Source organism: Balaenoptera acutorostrata, chromosome 17 (genome assembly GCF_949987535.1).
Source record: "Balaenoptera acutorostrata chromosome 17, mBalAcu1.1, whole genome shotgun sequence".
Taxonomy (NCBI): domain Eukaryota; kingdom Metazoa; phylum Chordata; class Mammalia; order Artiodactyla; family Balaenopteridae; genus Balaenoptera; species Balaenoptera acutorostrata.
In genome coordinates, this window is record NC_080080.1 from 46,182,714 (window position 1) to 46,198,387 (window position 15,674).

Sequence of the window (15,674 nt, forward strand, 5' to 3'; positions counted from 1 at the left end):
AACTACTAGAGCTAATCAATGAATTTGGTAAAGTGCAGGATACAAAATTGATGCACAGAAATCTCTTGCATTCTCATACACTAACAATGAAAAATCAGAAACAGAAATTAAGGAAACACTCCCACTTACCATCACAACAAAAAGGATAAAACACCTAGGAATAAACCTACCTGAGGAGGCAAAAGACCTGTTGTCAGAAAACTATGAAACACTGTTGCAAGAAATAAAAAAGGACACAAACAGATGGAGAAATATACCATGTTCTTGGATTGGAAGGATCAATATTGTGAAAGTAGCTGTACTACCCAAAGCAATGTACAGATTCAATGCAATCCCTATCAAATTGCCAATGGCATTCTTCACAAAATTAGAACATAAAATTTTACAGTCTGTATGGAAACACAAAAGACCCCAAATAGCCAAACCCATCTTGAGAATGAAAAACGGAGCTGGAGGAATCAGCTCCCTGACTTCAGACTATACTACAAAGCTACAGTAATCAAGACAGTATGGTGCTGGCACAAAAAGAGAAATATAGATGAATGGTACAGGATAGAAAGCCCAGAGATAAACCAACGTACCTATGGTCACCTAATCTGTGACAAAGGAGGCAAGAATATACAATGGAGAAAAGAAAGTCTCTTCAATAAGTGGGGGTGGGAAAACTGGACAGCTACATGTAAAAGAATGAAGTTAGACCACTCCCTAACACCATACACAATAATAAACTCAAAATCGATTAAAGACCTAAATATAAGACCAGACACTATAAAACTCTTAGAGGAAAACATAGGAAAAACACTCTCTGACATAAACCACAGCAAGATCTTTTTTGACCCACCTCCTAGAATAATGAAAATAAAAACAAAAATAAACAAATGGGACCTAACTGAACTTAAAAACTTTTGCACAGCAAAGACAATAAACAAGACAAAAAGACAAACCTCAGAATGGGAGAAAATATTTGTAAATGAAACAACAGACAAAGGATTAATCTCCAAAATATACATACAGCTCATGGAGCTCAATATAAAAACAAACAAACAACCCAATCAAAAAATGGGGAGAAGACCTAAATAGACATTTCTCCAGAGAAGACATACAGATGGCCAAGAGGCACATTAAAAGATTCTCAACCTCACTAATTATTAGAGAACTGCAAATCAGTATTACAGTGAGGTATCACTTCTCACTGGTTAGAATGGCCATCATCAATAAATCTACAAACAATAAATGCTGGAGATGGTGTGGAGAAAAGGGAACCCTCTTGCACTGTTGGTGGGAATGTAAATGGATACAGCCACTTTGGAGAACAGATGAATTGATAAAGAAGATGTGGTACATATATACAATGGCATATTACTCAGCTATAAAAAGGAATGAAATTGGGTCATTTGTAGAGATGTGGATGGACCTAGAGTCTGTCATAAAGGGTGAAGTATGTCAGAAAGGGAAAAACAAATATCGTATATTAATGCATATATGTGGAATCTAGAAAAATGATACAGATGAACTGGTTTGCAAGACGGAAATAGAGACACAGATGTAGAGAACATATATATGACACCAAGGCAGGAAAGGGGAGGGTGGGATGAATTAGGAGATTAGGATTGACAAATATATTCTACCATGTGTAAAATAGATAGCTAGTGGGAACCTGCTTTATAGCACAGGGAGCTCAGCTTGGTGCTCTATGATGACCTAGATGGGTGGGATGGGGCGGTGAGAGGCAGGTCCATGGGGGAGGGAATATGTGTATACATATAGCTGATTCACTTCATTGTACAACAGAAACTAACACAACATTGTAAGCCAATTATAATCTGATAAAAAAGCAAAGACATCGAATGGCTGAATGGATTAAAAAAAAAACAAGATCTAATAATATGCTGCCTACAGGAGTCTTACTTTAGCCTTAAAAGCACATATAGACTGAGAGTTAAGGGATGGAAAGAGACATTTCAAGCAAATAATAACAACAGCAAAAAGCAGAGGTAGCTATACTTAGACAAAATTGACTTTAAATGAAAAATGGTGAATAAAGACAAAGGATGTTATTATATAATGATAAAAAGATCAATACATCAAGAAGATATAACAACTGTAAATATTTATGCACCCAACATTGGAGTACCTAAATATATAAAGCCAACTAACAGAGCTAAAAGGAGAAATAGACAGTAATACAATACTAGTTGGGGGCTTTATTACCCTACTTTTATTTTAATTATTTACTTATTGTATTGGAGTATAATTGCTTTACAATGTTACGTTAGTTTCTACTGATTCACAACGACGTGAATCAACTATATGTATACATACATGTCCTCCCTCTTGGACCTCCCTCCCACTCCCCCACCCCAATCCCACCCATCTAGGTCACCACAGAGCAAAGAGCTGAGCTCCCTGTGCTATACAGCTGGTTCCCACTAGCTATCTATTTTACACATGGTAGTGTATATATGTCAGTCCTAATCTCCCAATTCATCCCACCCTCCCCTTCCCCCACCCCATGTCCACATCTCCGTTCTCTATGTCTGTGTCTCTATTTCTGCTCTGCAAATAGGTTCATCTGTATCATTTTTCTAGATTCCACATATATGCGTTTATATACAGTATTTGTTTTTCTCTTTCTGACTCGTTTCACTCGTATGACAGACTCTAGTTCCATCCACATCTCTACAAATGACCCAATTTTGTTCCTTTTTATGGCTGAGTAATATTCCATTGTATATATGTACCACATCTTTATCCATTCATCTGTCAATGGATGTTTCATCCAGACAGACAATCAGTAAGAAAACAACAGATTTGAACAACATTAAAGACTAAATGATCCTAATATTCATATATAGAACATTCTAACTCTCAATAGCAGAATATATATTCTTCTCAGGTGTACAACAAAATTCTAGAACGGGCCATATGTTAGGCCACGAATCAAGTCTTAGCAATTAAAGAAGACTAAAATCATACCAAGTATCTTCTGTGACCACAATGGCATGAAAGTAGGAATCAATAATAAGAAGAAAACTGAAAAATTCATGAAAACAAGGAAATTAAACAACACTGTCCTAAACAACCAATGGATCAAAGAAGAAGTTAAAGAGGAAATAAAATTTTTGAGACAAACAAAAGTGAAAACACAACACACCAGAACCTGTGGGATGCAGCAAAAGCAGTTCTAAGAGGGAGGTTCATAGCAATAAACACCTACTTAAGAAGTAAGAAAGATCCCAAATAAACAACCTAATTCTACAGCTTCAAAAACTAGAAAAAGAAGAATAGAGCACAAAGTTAACAGAAGAAAGAAAATAATAAAGATTAGAACAGAAATAAATGAAATAGAGAACAGAAAAACAATTGGAAAGATTATCCAAACTAAGAGTTGGTTCTTTGAAAAGATAAGAAAAATTGACAAACCCTTAGCTAGACTAACCAAGGAAAAAAGAGAAAGGACACAAATCAACAAAATTATAATTGAAAAAGCAGACATTATAACTGATACCACAGAATTCAAAGGATCATAACAGCCAACTATATGCTAACAAACTGGACAACCTAGAATAAATGGAAAAATTCTTAGAAACATATCATTTACCAAGACTGAATTAGGAAGAAATATAAAGTCTGAATAGACAATTTACTAGTAAAGGGAATGAATCAGTAATCAAAAACCTCCCAAAAAACAAAAGTCCAGGACCAGATGCCTTCACTAATGAATTTTACCAAACATTTAAAGAAGAATTAACACCAATCCTGCTCAAATTTTTCCAGAAATAGAAGAGGAGAGAGTACTCCCAAATTCATTTTATGAGGCCAGCATTATCGTGAGACTAAAACCAGAAAAGGACACTAGTAGAAATGAGAGCTATAGGTCAATACCCCTGATAATTATAGATGCAAAAATTTCAGTAAAATACTAGCAAACCAAATTCAGCAGTACATTAAAAGGATCATTTATCATGATCAAGTGGGATTTATCCCTGGAATGCAAGGATGGTTCAACATATGCAAATAAATCTGTGTGATACATCACCTTAATAGAAAGAAAAAAATCATATAATCATCTCAATAGACACAGAATAATCATTTGATAACATTTAACATAAATTCATAATAAAAACCCTTAACAAAAAGTCATAAATGGAACATATCTCAACATAATAAAAGTCATATATGACAAGCCCACAGCTTCCTCAACATCATACTAATGGTGAAAGGTTGAAAGCTTTTCCTCTAAGGATCAGGAATAAGACAAGGGTGTCTATTGTCACCACTCCTGTTCAAAATAGTACTAGAAATCCTACCTAAAGAAATCAGGCAAGAAAGAGAAATAAAAGTAAATGAAGAAGTAAAATCATCTCTATTTGCAGATGGCTTGGTTTTATATACAAAAATCATAAAGATGAAACAAAAAAACTGTCAGATCTAATCAAGGAATTCAGTAAAGTTTCAAGATATGAAATTAACATACAAAAATCAGTAGCATTTCTATATGCTAACAATGAATTTTCTGAAAAAAATAAAGAAATCAATCCCATTTACAATAGCATAAAAAAATAAAATACTTAGGAATAAATTTAACTAAGCAAGTGAAACTTCTCTACTCTGAAGACTGAAAGACATTGATGAAACAAATCAAAGAAAATACAAACATACAAATAAGTAGAAGGGTATTCTGTATTCATGAATTGGAAGAATTAATATTGTTAAAACATCAATACTACCAAAAGCCATCTATAGATTCAGTAAAATCCCTATCCAGATTCCAATGGCATCTTTTACAGAAGTAGAAAAAACACTCCTAACAGTTATATGAACCACAAAAAACCCTGAATAGCCAAAGAAATGCTGAGAAAGAAGAAAAGAGCAGGAGGGATCACACTTCCTGATTTCAAGTTATACTATAAAGCTAAAGCCATCAAACAGTATGCTACTAGCATAATAACACACAAAAGAACAATGGAATAGAATTGAGAGCCCAGAAATAAGACCAAGCATATACAATCCACTAATATTTAATAGGGAAGAATACTCAGTGGAGAAAAGAAAGTCTTTTTAATAAATGATTCTGGGATAATTGGATATTCACATGTAAAAGAATGAAATTGGACCCATATCTTACACCACTCACAAAATTAACTCAAAATGGACTAAGGACTTAAATGTAAGACCTGAAACCATGAAACTCCTAGAATAAAACATAGTAATAAAGCTCCCAGACATGATACTTGGTAATGATTTTTGGATATGTCTCCTAAAGCACAAACAAATAAAAAATAAACAAGTGGGATTACATCAAACTAAAAAGCTTCTGCACAGTAAACAACAACAACAAGGGGAAAAACCATCAATAAAGTGAAAAGACAAAATTTGGAATGGGAACAAAATATTTGAAAACCATATATCTCATAAGGGTTAATGTTCAAAATACATAAAGAACTCATATAACTCAATAGCAAAAAAAAAAAAAAAAAAAAAAAATGGGCAAAGGACCTGAATAGACATTTCTCCAAAGAAGATATATGAAAGGTCAACATGTACATGAAAAGATGATCAACATCACTACTCATTAGGGAAAAGCAAATTAAAACCACCCTGAGATATCACTCATGTCTATTAGAATGACCATCACAAAAAAGACAAGAGATAACATGATGGCAAGAATGTGGCAAAAGGGAATGCTTGTGCATTGTTGGTAGATTGTAAATTGGTGCATCCACTATGGAAAGCAGTATGGCTTTCTCAGGTTCCTCAAAAAATTAAATACTGAACTACCATATGATCTAGCAATTCCATTTCTGGAAGTATATTCAAAGGTAATGAAAACTCTAAGTTGAAAAGATATCTGCACCCCTATGTTCATACCAGCATTATTTATAGAGGCGAAGACATGGAAACAACCTAAGTGTCCATCGATGGGTGAATGGATAAAGAACTTATGAGATATATATATATATATATATATATATATATATATATATATATATATATATATATACACACACATATATAATGGAATATTATTCACCCACAAAAAACAAGGAAATCCTACCATTTGTGACAACAGGGATGAGCCTTGAAAATATTATGCTAAGAGAAATAAGACAGAGAAAGACAAATACTGTACTGTATGATTTAATTTATATGTGGAATCTAAAAAAATAAAAACAAAAACCCCAAACTCATAGAAAAAGAGATCAGATTTTTGGTTACCAGAGGTAGAGAGTGGGAGGAGGGGAATAGGATGAAGATGGTCAAAAGGTACAAACTTCCAGTTATAAGATAAATAAGTTTTAACAATGTAATGTTACAACATGATAATAGTTAACACTGCTGTATGGCATGTAGGAAAGTTAAGAGAGTAAATCCTAAGAAGATAAACATTTTTCCCTTCTTTTTTTCTTCCTTTCCTTTTTATTCTATCTGTATGAGAAGATGGATGTTAACGAACGTATTGTGGTAATTATTTCACCTTATATGTAAGTAAAGCCATCATGCTGTATGCTTTAAATTTAAATAGTGATGTATGTCAATTATTTCTCAAAACTGGAAAACAAGTGAGGATTATGCACAATAATTCCTTCAAATAGATAAGAAATAAATAGAAAGTTATAGAAATCCAGACTGCCTGAAATAGTATAAGCCTGTTAATAACAGAGCTACATAGCTCTAGCTATGCTGTTCTCTTTTTTTTAAACATCTTTTTTGGAGTATAATTGCTTTACACTGGTGTGTTAGTTTCTGCTTTATAACAAAGTGAATCAGTTATACATATACATATGTTCCCATATCTCTTCCCTCTTGCGTCTCCCTCCCTCCCACCCTCCCTATCCCACTCCTCTAGGTGGTCACAAAGCACCAGCTGATCTCCCTGTGCTATGCGGCTGCTTCCCACTAGCTATCTATTTTACATTTGGTAGTGTATATATGTCCATGCCACTCTCTCACCCTGTCACATCTTACCCTCCCCCTCCCCATATCCTCAAGTCCATTCTCTAGTAGGTCTGTGTCTTTATTGCTGTTCTCTTGTGGGTGAACTTTATGCAAGTTATTTAACTTCTCTGCAATTCACTTTTACTATTTCCACTGCCTTAAATTCTCTATCCCTAGGTTTTCCTCTAGTTGGCTCTTTCTTAGTTTTCTAACTTCAACTCAAATATCACATCCTTAAAGTGACCTTCTCAGATTACTCACTTTAATTATCCAGCCTTCCATCTTCATCACATTGTCCTACATTTTCTTCATAGTACTTTACACTATCTGAAATTACTTCATTTCATGAATTTGTTTACTTGGGGTTTGCCTGTCTCTCCAGAGACCAAGGACCTTACCTGTTTTGAGCACTGCTATATTCTCACTGTCAGAGTAGTACCTTGCATAAAGTGGGTACTCAATAAATGTTAGTTAAATAAACAAGTGGCTGAATGAATGCCCATTTAAATCCTAGCTCTTCTGTAAAGACAAACTTATATAACGCATATAGATGTGAATTGAATCTTTAAAAGTACTCTGCATATAGAAACTGTAACAATAGTGATCTCTTTGACTGCTGTTTCCCTAATAACAACTTAGGCACACTTTTCAGTTCTACTTTTTTAACCTAAGTTAAAACAACTTAAAACAAGTTGTATGAGTGTGACATTCTTAATTATATCCCTTTAAATATGGATATCCTGTGATTTGATGGTATACTTAAGATTTCATGAAGATTAAAGGGACTTTGTTGTTGTTTTGTTTAAGCATTGAACACTGGTTTCTGCAGAGTTCAAGCAAAACATGAGATATAATCTCAATATATCCCATAAATACTCAGAGAGGCTGAAGTGGAAAAAATGAATGTCTGAAGAAACTTGTAGAAATTTCAAAGGTTATTGTTCCCCCACATAAATGGTATTGGGCTTGGTTTACAGTGCAGGAATGATTTATCATAGATACTTAGTGGTGAGAAAAGACAGTATGGCTTCCACTGTAACTACATTCCCTTTTAATGTGGAGATCAAACCTAGTGCTAACAACTAGACAAGACAGCCAGCAGTAAAATATAATATGCACTTAGCTTCTGTTTGGCAATTGGATAGTTTTTCCTCTAAAAACCTAATTCAGCACAATACAGAACAAGTTGTAGAAAAAAAACCAACTTGCACTGCTTCTCCTTTCATTAAGACAGATCATGCTCAGCCCCACACAGCTGGATCCCCATGTTGAAGACCATCACATTGTACTTTCAGCAAACCTCTCAGCCACTGTTCTCATAATGAAATGCTTTCATAGGAATGAAGGGAGAAAAAAGCCTAGGAAAGAAGGAGACGTGACAATACTTTGATTTTCAGTTGGAAAAAGAGCCATGACCTGAATTTGAGCTACCCCTTTAAAAAGAATGACATACATTTATGACACCAGAAGAAAGACAGCTTTGCCAAGGACTTCCAAACCATTTAAAAAAGAGGTATTTGTATTCTTTAAATGAATCCAAACTTATTTAACAGCTGAATCCTTATGTTTTAACAAGGTTTGGTTTTTAAATAGGGTCCTGCATTTCCAAGACTTCCACCATTGGAAAACTAATTTTTATGGCCACTAGTTTTATTATCAATCATTTTAGTCTCAATTCACGCATCAATTAATGAAATTAGAAAGGAGGAAAATTGACTTGCAGCAAACTCTTAGTTTATGTTATTTGTCCCCATAAGTGGTCAATTTAAATTTAGTGAACAATGATGTGGTGGCAGAGGGACTGGAACTCTCCAAAGTTGTTTCCTCTAGACGTGGTTCTTCTTTGTACAGAATCTCCTTTTCAGAAACCTTACCCATCCTCAGGACTTGATGTCTCACCTCTGAGAGATGGCTCTCAAGATCTCAATCTGTTGTCCTGGCTTCTTAAATACTAAACTGATTGGGTATTTCTGCTTAGATGTCCTATTATATCTTGAAATTTAATAAACCAGTTCACCTCCTCACCTCACCTCACCAATTATCTCTCACTGTCTCTCCCTTGTCTGTTAGTGGTATAATTGTCTCAGACACTTGGGCTCAAATCCTTAGACTCCTATTTGAAACTACCCTGTCTTTTACTCATCATACCCATTCAACAGTCCTGTTAATTTCACCTCAAGTCTTTCAAATCTACCATTTTCTTTTTTAGTCACTTAGTCCAGGCCCATCTTTTACTATACTTGATCCCAGTGGGCTCAGGTTTACAGCCTACCCTTTAATGTCACTGTTATAGCTGGCTTTGGTGGCTCTGACTTTGAATCCATTTCATATTCTTACTGTCCAATTTTCTATCTAAAGGATCTTTTTTATGTCACTTATCTATTGAAAAATAATAAATGCCTCGTGTTGTCTCCAAGATCAAGTCCAAATTCCTTAGTCTGTTATTTAAGGCCATCCATAATTCAGCCCCATCCATTCATATAATCTTATTTCTCACTATGTCCCTAAATGGAAGACTGTAACCAGGTTGGTCTACTTAACCTTTGCTCATGCCATCACCTTACCTGAATGCCCTCTCCAACTGCTCTCTGTTTACTAAAAATTTATTTTCCTATAGCAAATACTTATTAGTTTGTTAGCTGACTAACATTTATTCTGATTTTAATGACAATATAATTTCCTCCAGTGAATGATCTCATCTCATTTTAATACTTGACTGTTAACCAAGGTTTTCTCTCCTTCCTTATCTAAGAGACCAGCATGCAACCATAACAAGACAAACCAGACTCTCCCTCCTGGAAAGTGGAATCTTGAGCAGAATGTCCATAAACTGGAAATTGTTGAAACTCATTTATTCCAGTGGAGACAACCTGAAAGACTGGTGAGTATTTCTTGCTTACCTTCATCTCTAGACTTATCTTGTCTACTGACTTCCTAAGTCTAGATTCTAGACTGTCTGTTGATTCTGTGAACACTCCCATTTCCTTCTAGAGATTTCTTTTTTTATTAAAGAGGTAATTTCTGTTACTTGCACTCAAAATTCCTAATTGTCATCATTTTTAAAGGCTCCTTAAGCCCTTCCTGCCACAAGAGGTCTTTCCCAGCTTGCAGTGATCATTCCTTCAGGTTAGCAACTGTAGATTTTAGTATATGCTCCATTCCTTTGGCAGTCACATTCCATTCCTTCAGTCAGTCACTAAGTATTTACTGAGCATTAACAACGAGCTTGGTTTTGTGCAACTGCATATTTTTAAAAATCTGTTAACTCATTTTTTGAATATAGAATATTTTTACGGGTAGACTCTGGGTTCTTCAAAGTCAGAAACTCTCTCTTAAGCATAAACGTTCCTTCCTTCGTGCTTGGCATGCACAGAAAACACATATTCTTACTGATTAACAAAAGCAGCCTCTTCCATTAAAGCTGCTTAAGAGGAATATAACTATAATATTAGGACTACTTGGTACTAATTGAATTAGTCAATAAAAATACAATAACTGGAAACATAAAATATAGTTCTGAAGAACTCTTCATCATATCCTAACTTGCTTGCTAACTTGGTAGTTTTCATGCTAAAAATCATCAGTTAAGATGCTAATTTCTAGAAGTTGAGTGTGCAATATCATCTTTTAGTGTACCACACAGCCATTTCCCTGAATCACTTTGAAACATTCCCAAGACATCAACCAGGTCATTCCTAAGAGCTGCCATTTGCATCATTCAAGCACACTGCTACCTTACATGATTGATAACCTAAAAGTCAGACAATGCAGTAGATTTATTTAACTTTAAACCCTATATCCTATTTTAACTATAATTAGGGATTGGCGTGGGGGGGGGTGAGAATTAACATTATATTTGCTTTAACAAAAATCCCAAATAATTATCAAGCAGTATAATGGAGATCCTTGTTGCTATTCTATCCAGGCAGACATGAATATTGGGGCAATAAGGAATAATGAGTAATAATCTACTGAAAACTAAGAGGGAGAAGAAAGAAAAGGAAGCACTCACCTTCTTTTCCAGTCTATCAATTAATTTCTGGAGTCTGTTTATCTGGGTCATCCATTGGTTATCTTCTTCTAATAAGCCTTGAGGGGAAAACCATGAGGGCAATATATTAAACTCTAGATAGATCAGGAATGCTTTGGTGTCTCAGAGCTTTTCTTTTACCCTGAAGGAAGAACACAGTGTCATTGGCTAATCACCACATTTAAATATATATATATATATATATATATATATATATATATATATATATATATATATATATATTTACATGAGTTCTTTCTAAGTTATTGATTTCCATAGATCCATGTATCCCAGTGGGTTCATTTTTACAAGTCTATTTTGTTTATGTTGTTGCCTATACTGGCCTTTGATATTCAAAAGAACAGATCCTGCTGAGCCATTTTTACCACCACATAATGTAGCTGATTTTTCTTTTAGAAAAAGGAAAGCACCAAGAAACAATTCTAAACTTACTTCTGGGGAAGGGGCAGGAGCCAGGGAAATCACAGCCATGAACACAGCAAGGGATAAATTATTAATCAAAAAGAAGTATAAGGGCAAGGTAGCTGGTATCTCCTTCCCTAGGGACTAACCTGAGTGGACACTATGGTCATGGCATAGCAGTTAAGAGTACAAACTCTGGAGCCTGCTGATTTTGGTCAAATTACTTAACATCTCTGGTCTCACTTTTCTTATTTTTAAATGGGCATAATAATATCACAAGCCTCACTGTGAGGATTGTGTATATATACACATATGCATACATACATATGTGTAGATATATATATATACACACACAAACGTACATGTACTATGTATGTAGTATTTTTAATATGTTCTGTATACACACACACATCTCTATCTAACACCAGGTTAAACATTATGTAAGTTCTGCTGCTATTATTGTTGCTATTATATATGTTATTATGCAAAGGCAAGAAGGAGTAAGTTGTGGTCTAAGCCCCTGCACAAACATCCTGGGATCCTTGTGTATCCTTATGGCAGCTTGCTCAAAATATTTTCACAGACATTTGCTGAAGTAATACTTTTTAATATTTCCTGATAGGAGAATGTGATTGAATTTAAGACTCTAAAGCCTTGTTTTAGCTTTGAATGTTAGGAAGATAAGACCCAAATTATAAGGGGGTAGTACTTTACATTAGAATTCAATTCTCCACCTGCTGTCTTTGGTGAAGCTCCTCTCAAACCCCACCAAATAAATTATGATGCAAAAAGAAGCAGTAGCATTGCCACAAGGAAGTGGCTACTAAAAATGAGTGCTTTTACAATAAAAAAATAATATTATAAATATGTAAACAAAGTTTATGTTTATATTTTAATTTGCAAAGTAGTTAACATCTTTCCATTCTAGGTTGCTCCTAAAAGAATTTAAGGCAGCTATCACAACAAAGTCCCATAGAAGGATATTTTGGGCTTAATACTGTTTTCTAAATGACTAAAATGGAACGAACAATCTATGGTTTAATTAAAAAAATTTTTTTAAACATCTTTATTGGAGTATAATTGCTTTAAAATAGTGTGTTAGTTTCTGCTGTATAACAAAGTGAATCAGCAATACATAAACATATATCCCTTGTTTAATTTTTTATATTCCACATACAAGTGATAATATTCAGTATTTGTCTTTCTCTTTCTGACTTATTTCACTCCAGGTCCATCCGTCTTGTTGCAAATGGCAATATTTCATTCTTTTTCATGGCCGAGTAATATTCCATTGTATACATACATATATGTGTGTGTATGTATGTGTATATATATATATATATATATACATATATATATATATATATATATATATATATATATATATATATATATCACATCTTCTTTATCCATTCGTCTGTTGATGGACACTTAGTTTGCTTCCATATCTTGGCTATTGTAAATAATGCTTCTATGAATATTGAATGTACCTTTTTGAATTAGTGTTTTCATTTTCTTCAGACATAATCCCAGGAGTGAAATTGTTGGATCATTTGGTAGTTTTATTTTTAGTTTTTTGAAGAATCTCCATACTGTTTTCCATGGTGGCTGCACCAGTTTACATTTCCACTAATGGTGCACTAGAGTTCCCTTTTCTCCACATCCTTGCCAACATTTGTTATTTGTGGGTTTTTTTGACAATAGCCGTTCTGAAAGGTGTGAGGTGATATCTCATTACAGTTTTGATTTACATTTCCCTGATGATTAGTGATGTTGAACATCTTTTCACGTGTATGCTGTCTTTGGAAAAATGTCTATTCAGGGCTTCTGCCTATTTTTCAATCTGGTTGTTTGGGGTTTGTTTTTTTTTTTTTTTGGATGTTGAGTTTTATGAGTTCTTTGTATATTTTTGCATATTTAACCTGTTATCAGATACATCATTTGCAAATATTTTCTCCCAGTCAGTAGATGGACTTTTGATTTTGTTGATAACTTTCTTCACAGTGCAAAAGATTTTTAGTTTGATGTAGTCCCATTTGTTTATATTTGCTTTTGTTTCCCTTACCTGAGGAGAGATAATTATTAAAACTAATGTCAAAGAGTACACTGCCTGTGTTTTCCTCCAGAAGTCTCATGGCTTAAGGTCTTACATTTAAGTTTTTAATCTACTTTAAATTTATTTTTGTGCATGGTGTGAGAGAGTAGTCCAGTTTAATACTTTTGCATGTAACTGTTCAGTTTTCCCAACACCATTTATTGAAGAAGCTGTATTTTCCCCACTGTATACTCTTGCCTATTTTGTCATAGGCAAGATTATTTGCCCATAAAAGTGTGGGTTCATTTCTGGGCTCTCTATTCTGTTTTATTAATCTATGTGTGTGGGTTTGTGCCAGTACCATACTGTTTTGATTACTGTAGATTTGTAACATAGTTTGAAATCAGGGAGTGTGATACCTCCGGCTTTGTTCTTCTTCCTCAAGATTGTTTTGGTTATTTGGGGTCTTTTGTGTTTCCTTCCCCTTTTAGAATTATTTGTTCTAGCTCTGTGAAAAATGTCACTGATATTTTGATAGGGATTTCACTGAGTCTGTAGATTGCCTTGGGTAATATGGTCATCTTAACAGTATTAATTCTTCTAATCCACAAACATTCTATATCTTTCTTTTTTTTAACATCTTTATTGGAGTATAATTGCTTTACAATGGTGTGTTAGTTTCTGCTTTATAACAAAGTGAATCAGCTATACATATTCTATATCCCCATATCTCCTCCCTCTCCTCCCTCTTGCATCTCCCTCCCACCCTCCCTATCCCACCCCTCTAGGTGGTCACAAAGAACCGAACTGATTTCCCTGTGCTATGCAGCTGCTTCCCACTAGCTATCTATTTTACATTTAGTAGTGTATGTATGTCCATGCCACTCTCTCACTTCGTCCCAGCTTACACATCACCCTCCCCATGTCCTCAAATCCATTCTCTACGTCTGTGTCTTTATTCCTGTCCTGCACCTAGGTTCTTCAGAACCATTTTTTTTTCTTTAGATTCCATATATATGTGTTATCATATGGTATTTTTTTTTCTCTTTCTGACTTACTTCACTCTGTATGACAGTCTCAAGGTCCATCCACCTCACTACAAATAACTCAGTTTCATTCCTTTTTATGGCTGAGTAGTATTCCATTGTATACATGTGCCACATCTTCTTTATCCATTCATTTGTTGATGGACAATTCAGTTGCTTCCATGTCCTGGTTATTGTAAATAGTCCTGCAGTGAACATTGTGATACATGACTCTTTTTGAATTATGGTTTTCTCAGGGTATATGCCCAGTAGTGGGATTGCTGGGTCGTATGGTAGTTCTATTTTTAGTTTGTTAAGGAAACTCCATACTGTTCTCCATAGTGGCTGTATCAATTTACCTTCCCACCAACAGTGCAAGAGGGTTCCCTCTTCTCCACACCCTCTCCAGCATTGATTGTTTGTAGATATTTTGATGATGGACATTCTGACTGGTGTGAGGTGATACCTCATTGTAGTTTTGATTTGCATTTCTCCAATGATTAGTGATGTTGAGCATCCTTTCATGTGTTTGTTGGCAATCTGTATATCTTTTCTGGAGAAATGTCTATCCATCTGTTTGTCTCATCTTCAATTACTTTCATCAGTTTTCGAAGTGCAGGTCTTGTACCTCCTTAGTTAGATTTATTCCTAGATATTTTACTCTTTTTGATGGAACCATAAATGGAAATGTTTTCTTAATTTCTATTCTGATACTATGTTTTTAGTGTATAGAAATGCAACAGATTTCTGTATATTAGTTTTGTAACCTGAAACCTTACCAAATCGTTGTTGAGTTCCGGTAGCATTTTGGTGGTGTCTTTAGGATTTCCTATGTATAGTGTCATATCATCTTCAAATATTGACAGTTTTACTTCTTACTTTTCAATACGCATTCCTTTTATTTCTTTTTTTAGTCTGATTTCTGTGACTAGGACTTCCAATACTACGTTAAATAGAAGTCGTGAGAGTGGGCATCCTTGTCTTGCTCCTGATCTTAGAGGAAATGCTTTCTGCTTCTCCCCATTGAGTATGATGTGGGTTGTCATATATGGCCTTTGTTTTGTTGAGAAATGTTCCCTCTATACCCACTTTCTGGAGAGTTTTTATCATAAATGGATGTTGAATTTTGTCAAAAACTTTTCTGCAGTTATTGAGATGATTATATGAATTTTATTCTTCAGTTTCTTAATATAATGTATGACATAGATTGTTTTGCAGATAT

General features: G+C 34.5%; 1 protein-coding gene across 1 annotated transcript in view; it reads right to left on the minus strand.

The window, feature by feature from the left end:
* Positions 1 to 15,674, minus strand: part of NECAB1 (N-terminal EF-hand calcium binding protein 1) — a 219,208-nt gene that overhangs the window by 49,964 nt on the left and 153,570 nt on the right. The window contains exon 7 of the mRNA XM_007177498.2: positions 10,952 to 11,028. Coding sequence (XP_007177560.2) covers positions 10,952 to 11,028 — 77 coding nt within the window. The remainder of the gene's footprint in view (positions 1 to 10,951; positions 11,029 to 15,674) is intronic.